We start from the raw sequence: 9,054 nt of genomic DNA, 5'->3' as shown, positions 1-9,054 counted from the left end.
GTGAAGGGGGGGGCAGCGAAGGAAAGATAATATCAGGGGGGAGAGAGAGAGGAAGAAAAAGAGAAGGAGAGAGAGGAAGAGAGAAGAAAATACTCTCCAGTCCTAAACAATACAAGCAGAATATTTGAAACGCATGATATGGTTAACATCTTCAGGAGTCCGAAATTGGACTTTTATAAAAAAAAAAATTTATACTTGTCCCCCAGTGTCACTGTTACCTGTCCCTTGGAAGAGCTGTCCAGGCGAGGCTATGAGATGTTCCTGCTGTTTTTTTTTCAACTCCATCTAAACCACTTACTTTCTTCGGTTTAGTAATGGGACCAGTAGAGTTTCCCTGGCCACACTGTCCCATTGAATTGTTACCCCAAGCATAAACTTCATTATCTATAAACATAAATAAAGTAGAAAACAAAACCTGAGAAACAATTGCTTCTGACCAAGAGGAGGATTATGTAGTTTTACACCTTATTCTTTTTACCATGAGAAAGTGCCAAACAGTGACTGTCACCAATCGAAATATCAACTATTCTTGTAGCAGCCAGTTCTTCAATAAGCTTGGGTCTGAGAGCAGTTGCCTCTGAAGAGCCACAGCCAAGGCATGCACCGCAGCCCCATGCATAAACCTAGAGCAAACAAACCACAAAATATCAGCATGTCAAATTTGTATTACTAGTGACCATGAACAAACAAAATACCAGATAACCACTTCCACAATAACCACAACTACGCTTTCAACAAAACATGTGCAGTTCTTTCATGACTCTTAACGTACATTTCATATAATCTATGTTTCTTCCCTCCACCCACTTGGATCACTGGCCACAGAGTACATCAATGGGGAGGCTGTTGCAAGAAAAGAAACTGCTACAATAAACCCCAGCATTCCTAATCCATACTTTAAAAACCCATTGCCTTTGAATCACAGTGGGGTGAGAGTCGGGGGTTAGTTAGGTTACATGTGTAGAAATGCTTATTGTACTACATGTATATACACCATGCCAGTAAGAGCCCTCATTACCACCTGAACATTTATCTCCAAAGCCTCCTGAGATTTTTCAGATTGGAAATAAAACTTACAGTTAACATTTATATTCCAAAATACACATACATTTAAAAAAACTATTCAAAATCACTTAACACCTAAGGTAATTAACGCATTAAAAATTACAAGCACTTCACTGCTTTTTTCTTCCAGAACCCAATCTGATTTTGCACTGGTTACGTTTATTAACCTAAACCCAATGCATTTTCTGTGGCTAAGCAAGACTCTTGAAAAGTGTACTTTTACATAACTCTTTAGCACATTTTGAATTACTCTAGCGCATTAGCATCTCAGTACTTTAGTCAATCTCTCATCAAGAACTTTACTAATATTTAAGTATTAGTTGAATGTTTTCTCCACAGTCAAAATAATAAATGCTGAAATAATGAACCTACACCATCTTCACCAACTCTCATCATTTGAGTGAAAACTTGTTTTTGCCTACCTGCCCTGTTGATGTCAAGGCAAGTGAAGACTGGCTTCCAGCACAAACTTTTCGAATAAACATTCCTTGCAAGGCTTCTATAACTTTAGGTTTATATACTCTATTTGTATCACCATGACCAAGTTTGCCTACAAAAGGAGGAAACACAAGTGGAAGGTATTTTCAGTACATAACCGACGACAACTAGAAGTACCCCAAAAGAATTCTTTTTGGATTTCCAAAAACATCCCAGTATATTTTTAAAATTAAAACACATTGCAATTTTCATAAAACATATTATCTTTCAGTTGCAGTAATTACAGTCTTCAGGAAACATATATTTATTATAGTGTATTTAAAAATTGAAATATTAATTCCATATATCTACATTATTCACTGCCTGCTGTGTAATTATTAAAGCCTTCCAAAGCACTAAATCTTTTCATATTTGGCAAAAAAAGATTAGTTTATAGAGTGACTTGAAAAAAACCCAACTTTTCTGCATTTTTTCCTAACAGCTGTGTGCATTTGTGTAACCATTAATATTTTTATTCTCTTATTTTTCCTTTAAGTTTCTCTTGAAAACATCTATTCATCTCCACAACTTCACTATTTTCAATCAATGACCTCAAAAACAAGGACTGTCACTAGACCATGTCAGCGTGTTGATGGAAAAACATTCCTCAAAAGGAAGGAGAAAACCCAAAATCGCACATGAAATATATTACAAAGACTGATAATTTCTACAAAGGTTATGCTTTGATTCATGTTGTTTTAGCTTTCCTACAACACTATTTTAGTACCACATTACTAATATCCAAAAGCCCAACTGTTTGTAACTTACTGAAACAGAAGAGCAAATTTCAATACTTTGTGAAGGTTAAGATGCCTGTCCTGATTTTTCACCTAAAATTACAGAAAGAGGGAGACAGAGGAGTAGGAACAAATCTCTATGTGCATGTCAGAGCTAGCTTTCGAGAGGAATTCAAATTCCTACCCAGTTCTATTAACTACCAACTTGATTATGAGATTTCTGTAGTCTGCATTTTCCTCTCTTCTCACACTAGGCTAGGAAGCAATAATACAGTAATTTTCATCTGAGTTTTAATTTTTATCTAGCAGCATAACCATATTTAGCTAAATACAGTAATAATAGAAAAAGAATGATTTTGTGTTTGACAGAGCACCTACTGGCAATGAAGGTCAGAAGGCCTTTCTTTTTGAGATGGGAGATGTTTCTTCAAGAGGCAGTTAAAACACGACAGTTTCTATCTAGCACATGCATACAGTTATTGCCGTATCAAATGAGTGAGTTTATTTGAAAGTTATTAGCAAAGTATTTTTCCAGAATTGTTTATGCATTCATTGAAGCTTCTGCTCTGTGAAACCCCTCTTTCTTCTGATAAACCTCTTTTAAAGTTTAAAACCTTGCAGTAAAGCTTCAAATATTGTATTTAGATTTTACTAAAATCCTTTTCTTGAACAGTTACCGAATGGCAAAAAAAAAAAAACCCAACCTGCAAGGAGTACTGAGGCTATGAGGTAAGTGGAATGAGATGAAAATTACTACCAAAACGTTAGTTTTACCTACCATTGTCTCCTCCTCCAAATGACCATACTGTTCTCCCATCTTTGGACAAAGATATTGTGTGTGAACTGCCACAAGAAACCTCTCCTACATTGCTAATATCTTTTACTAAAGTTGGAATGTTGCGGCTGTTGCTGTCACCATGACCTAAGGAAAAAAGAAAAATACATTTTCTTTTTGTGAAGATTTAAGTTCTATTTATGGTTTGAAATTTCAGTAAGATTTTGCAAAACCCATATACATTGTAATCATCACAAATAATAATTTCTGCCAAGTTTTTGGAAAGATCTCTAAGGTTTAAAAGATTTGAAAGGTTTGGAAGTGATCTTTAGTAAGGTGAACAAACATTTCATTTTCATAAGACATATTCTAGAACACTTGCTCATACCTTACTGCCACTAAACCATAGGACTATTTTCTACCTAGTTTAAAAGAAATAAAAATAATTACTAGTACAATTGCCTTTAATACTAGTTGATTAAGTAGCTATACTTCCTAATACTGGGCAGCAGGTAGCCTGAACAGCATGAGGAAAGCTAAAATAAGGGCACGCTCTTACTACTGTCAAAACAAACATACATACTGCACAGACAAATAAACCCAGCAAACTAGTTTTAGACAGTCACAATTCTAACTGGTCCTTTCTGCAGAAACCCAATACATTACAGTATCACCTACTTCATAATGAGCATGAGTTACATGTCTGATGAACTACAGAAACTCTGCAGATATGGAAGAAAAATGGGAAAAAGTGAGGAAAGAATACCACATGGTATCCATAACTGACTAAATGACAAGTTACTGTGACCTAGTTAAATGCTACTTTTAAGCTGTGCACTGGAACTCACCATTGCACACTTGAAGTTCCCCAAAGCACATAAAAAACCCACATTAACCTAAAATTCAATGACAGCATTTCCACAATTCCCCCCAAAATTGTAGGTTAAACCTCTAACTCAGTGTTCTTAACAGCAGAGATAGGCTCAGCACTTCTACTGATTACCTTGAACAACTGTGACAGTTTAAGCTGTAAAACACTGTCCTCTGTCCTCATCTTCTGCCCCTGTCAGTTACTTGCTTTCACTCCTCTACTTGGTGATCATGACATTCAAAGAAAAAAACATCACAAAGGAACTAAAGCCCAGCCTGAAGCAATTCTCTATGCAAATCTGCTGGTTCAACAGTACCTGCTTGTGAAGGGTGGTTATACACTAGGTATATCAGCTGTACAGCAAAGATGATGAAATAGACAAGTGAACTTTAAGCAAATAGAAATACCATGGTTTTAATTTCAGTTAAATTTAACTTTTTAGACCTATTAAGGTAAAAGACCATTAAGGCATTCTGACAAAATGTCAAGCATCCTTATTAGTATCACATTAGAATCAAACCCTTGATATTATTAGCCAGTTATTAATGACTGTTCAAAGAGCCTCCTACCATCACCTGATCATATTTATCTAGAACTCCAGTTTATTTAAAACATCTAGTGTTTACATTTAAGTGGTAGTGGCAATCATATATAGTCTTATGAATGAATAATGGCAACTTTTCCTGAAAAGAAAAATATTTAAAAATAGAATCTTTGTAAAATTAACTGCATTAAAATATTTTAAGAGTCTCTGCACTAGTTTTAATACAGTCACCTATATACACACACCTGTGTGCATGTGTATGTGTATTTAGAGGGGACAATAACAGAACAAGGCAAACACATGTATAGTATCATTACCAGACAAAGGAATTCCTCCAAAAGCATCTTATGAAATTTTAACATTACCTAATCTTCCAAAGTCTCCTTCTCCCCATGTATATAGCTCTCCATCTTCTGTAACGGCAGCACTATGTCTGTATCCAGCTGATACACATACAACAACCTACATTACATGCAAAAATAAAAATCATGTTTTTACACAAATTGAATAGGAAGTTTGAAAGCTTATGAAAAGTCAAGTTTCAGAAGCAGTCTACGTAAACCAACCTACTCACTCATGTGGAGGAAGTACACACATAAATTAATCTTTGCAATCTTTTCTATTTAGTATTTGGTAAGTGGAAATCAGTACAAAAAGAGACAAGTTTTATATATAAGTAAGTCATGGTTTATTTATCAAGCAAAATTAACATAATGATATCCTAGTCTTACAGCAGCAAAAAGAAGCATCAAAAGCATAAAATACCAGCCAAAACAGATTGGGAAGAGAAGGCTTTGTGGGACAATACAAAGTCACTTTTCAAATGAAGCCACTAAAAAGTTGTACATGAAAAGTCCTAGTGTTACAGCTAACAAAAGCAGCCGTCTCCTGGAATGTCACCATGGTTCAGCAAAAGCACATGAGCAAGTTTTACTCTTAAAGACTATGAGAAGGTTTACTGACAATGCCATTGTCCAAATCTGTGCCTAAAGGCAACCACAAGTTTCAGTGCTTTGCTGAAAGCAGACTCAGCTTCAGAGAAGCTTAGAAAAAACACAGAACTTTTTCTTAAGATTGTATATATTTCAAATTTTACACAACATCACAACTGAACAGAACAAAAATAGGTGTTCCGCTATATAAAACATACCTTTCCTTGCAGAGGACCCTGAATAAGTTTGGGATATTTCTGAGTTGAACTATTTCCATGTCCCAGTTTTCCATAGTCACCATCACCCCAGCTGAAGACTTCCCCTTCTGTTGTAAATGCTAAAGTGTGACCATCAGATCCTTTTGAAGATGACACTTTTTTAATAGACCTATGAGGCTCAAAAGTCAATTTTTTCAATGTAGACTGATTATTGGAGTCACCCAGTCCTAGTCTCCCATAGCTGCCTTTACCACAGGCTCTAACAGAGCCATCCGTAGAAATAACAAACGTACAATATTGTCCAGCTTCAATCTATAAACAAAAAGGTTAAAATAGTAAAAAGAAAGATTAGATAAATGCAAAATTCACATATAGGTCTAGAAGTCTGTATTTTTAAATAGAATGTCAGGTTTCTTTACATAACCCTTTCATATAACATAATGTAAAAACGAAGGAGAATTTGGGCTGCTTCAGCAAGCAGTAAAATTCAAATTCTTGAAAAGTATTTTATAAGTAGATCTATTTTCTTGAGGTAAAGGATGTAAATATTGATTAATCTATTTTATTTATTTGCATTTCTTCTACAGACTACAGAACTCAGGCTGCCTTCCGATCTCCAAGACTCAGGGATGGAAATGGGCAGTCTTTGAAGATACCATTTCTTAAGATTAAAAAGACAAAGTAACAGCTTGATAAAGCACTGTAGGTTTTGCTTAATTTTAACCAGTACCAAGCGGTAACGTTACAGAAATATGCCAAATACTAAAAATCCACTACCATTTGAGACTACGCATTTTAATTACATAAATATCAAAGAAACAAGACCAAAAGTTTTTAAGAAAGCGAGAACTTGCCTCTATTGGAAAGTCAGCTGAAGAATAACCTAATAGCAAACCAACTAACCCTGCAATAATTCGCTACGGAATCTTAACACACCATAAGCCCAAAGCAGGTTCAAATCCAAAGCATAAAGGCACTGTGTGTCCACATCATAAAACGGCACAAAGCAGGTGGTGGACTGCACGGTGACAGCCCTATTTACTGTGATTTAACTTCTTCGTATCAACAAATCCTACAAAGATTGCCCATGAAGGTTAAAGAAAAATTTATCTATCCCAGTGGGAAGTCACATAAATATGTTGCATAGGTGTATACAGCACTATTAAAAGAGTAACCCATTCATTCAGATCACTCATTCCACTCTTGTGTATTAGTGCTTTGTTTAAACAAAGCTTTATAAATGCATAAACTTGCTTTATGATGCTTAGTCCTGCAGTCCACTGCTATATAAAATATCAGTGACGTCAATAGACACAATTTCAGAAAATGTACCTAAACTGTCTAGTGACCAAAAAAATGTTTTTACTTAAGTCAACAGTGCAAAGCCAATCTATTAAGAGAAAAGCAAACTATTATATATTCTGTGTCACGCATCAATAGAAGTGCTCAGTTGCAACTGAGGAATCTGTGACGGAGAGCAGAGAGACCATACGTATATTGATTTTCAGAGTTAATTAAGTTTGCTGTTAATTTAGTTAATTAAGGTTGCTGTGCCAGCATTTAGCCCAGTTTGGAGCTTTAAACTAGGCAATCCTGGTGTGAAAACCACCAACGGAAAAGACGATTGAGTAGTTAAGATACCTTTTAAACAACAGTAAATAAAAAAAAACCCAAACAAAAAACAAACCACAACAAACTACAGGCAAGCAAATTTGTCTCTGCAAATGCATTTCATAGCAAGTTAGATAATTCAATTGTTCTTGTTACAAGAATATTGATCTGTGTGTGTCATTAAAAATGAAACAATGTTTTTCCAGGTGTCAATAAAAGGAGTAAGATACTTTCAGTAAAATAACTTGTATGATTAGTTCTGAGCATCATACCTTCATTATAACCTGACGCTCAGAAATAAAGTACTATTTCCAGTTTCATACTATAACTATGAAGCTGTTAAATGATACATCATGTACCACTATAAGTGTCACTCACCGTCTGCGCATCAGAAAAACTTGGAGCAAGCTTGGGTTGAAGTATTTTCTCCTGAGTTCCTTCTACCAGTTGATGACTGCTGTTGCTACCCCAAACATACACTTCACAGGTCTCAGAAACAATGGGAGCATCACCCGTTTGAATGCTGTCAGGGCTGGCACATGTTCTTGAATAGTCTGATGCCATTCGACAAACCTGTTAAAGTGAGAGATTTATTACACAGTAGCATTTTTATTTCTTTCCATATAGGCACAGTGTTTAACGGAACTTTAATTTCCCCTCAATATGATTCTATGCCTAAACCACAAATCATCCACCACCATATCATTAGCTTGCCCAAATTACTTTGTTTCTCTACATCTTAATTTTTCACCTTTATTTGCCTTCCTCTTCTATTCCAGAATAACTCAGCAGAGACTGGACCATACTCCCATGCACACACCAATTAGATGTGTGAGGGGGAAGTAAACTACAATTACCTTAAAGTCAAGGTTTGTTTCAAGACATACCTCTTCAAATAAACACAGAGCTGCCTCGTAAAGAGAACATAAGCCATCGGAAGTTCTAGTTGGCTCTCTCCATTGACTTCGATCAGCAGATGATCCCTACAATTTTTAAATGTTGTTATTATGAGAAAAATACTTCCATACAGCAACAGTGCACCTGTACAAAATACATTAGAGATTTGTTCTTGTAGTTAAGCAAAATTAAAAGCTCTTCCTATAAGCACAAGTAAACTACTTTTCTCCCCTGAGCTGTGTTATCTTCGTATACTTCAGGATAACAAAAATGTGACAAGTGCCAGTTAAACATATTCTTTGTTCATTAAACATATTATTTATTCAATATATTATTTATTCATTTTTATAAAAATATTTGGGTTTAGAGTTAATTTCTCCTTATATCATTTTGTTCTGAAATGCATGTCTTTTATGTTTAAAACTACTATTATTTAAAAATAACTAATCATCATTATTTTTCTGTTTACATATCTTTCATATTTTGGTCTATAATTTTATATCTAGTCCAAAACCAACAACAAATAAAGTTGGCCATCAGGACATTCAATCCAATTCAGATCCTGCCACTGCCATGTTCTCCTCATGGTCCCATTCTTTAAATTTTTTAGTTTTTAAAATTTACGTTTATTACCATTACAAGCCTGAAACGAGAGAAAAGAATAACCACTTCAGGGAAAAAGTTGTTCCCTGTTTCAGCCTGAGCATATGAGGCAGAAGCTTGCCACAGCTTCTGATTGCATATTGTGCAATAATTTCATAGCTTTAGAGAGAATATTCATCTAGAACCAGAAGTAAGCACTCAACATACAAAGCGGAGTCCCACACTTCCAAACAATTTAGCTCATTTTCTTATTGCATTAATTTCTGAGCAGTAGCAAAACCACTAAACATCTCAAATCTTACTGATTCTCCAAAGATGTATTAA

At 35.2% G+C, this 9,054-nt stretch overlaps 1 protein-coding gene across 1 annotated transcript in view; it reads right to left on the bottom strand.

Annotated features, from left to right (window-relative positions):
* Positions 1-298: 298 nt before the first annotated feature.
* Positions 299-9,054, bottom strand: part of LOC104163518 (probable E3 ubiquitin-protein ligase HERC1) — a gene marked incomplete at its 3' end in the record, with an annotated part of 10,141 nt that continues 1,385 nt past the window's right edge. Inside the window, exons 2-9 of the mRNA XM_009702545.1 lie at positions 8,118-8,213; positions 7,609-7,803; positions 5,620-5,931; positions 4,835-4,931; positions 3,058-3,201; positions 1,488-1,615; positions 479-623; positions 299-384 (exon numbers count right to left, since the gene is read on the bottom strand). Of these exons, the coding sequence (XP_009700847.1) occupies positions 299-384; positions 479-623; positions 1,488-1,615; positions 3,058-3,201; positions 4,835-4,931; positions 5,620-5,931; positions 7,609-7,803; positions 8,118-8,213 (1,203 nt within the window). The remainder of the gene's footprint in view (positions 385-478; positions 624-1,487; positions 1,616-3,057; positions 3,202-4,834; positions 4,932-5,619; positions 5,932-7,608; positions 7,804-8,117; positions 8,214-9,054) is intronic.

Source organism: Cariama cristata, unplaced genomic scaffold (assembly GCF_000690535.1).
Source record: "Cariama cristata isolate BGI_N322 unplaced genomic scaffold, ASM69053v1 scaffold19946, whole genome shotgun sequence".
NCBI lineage: Eukaryota > Metazoa > Chordata > Aves > Cariamiformes > Cariamidae > Cariama > Cariama cristata.
This window is presented reverse-complemented; position numbering and strand designations above follow the sequence as displayed.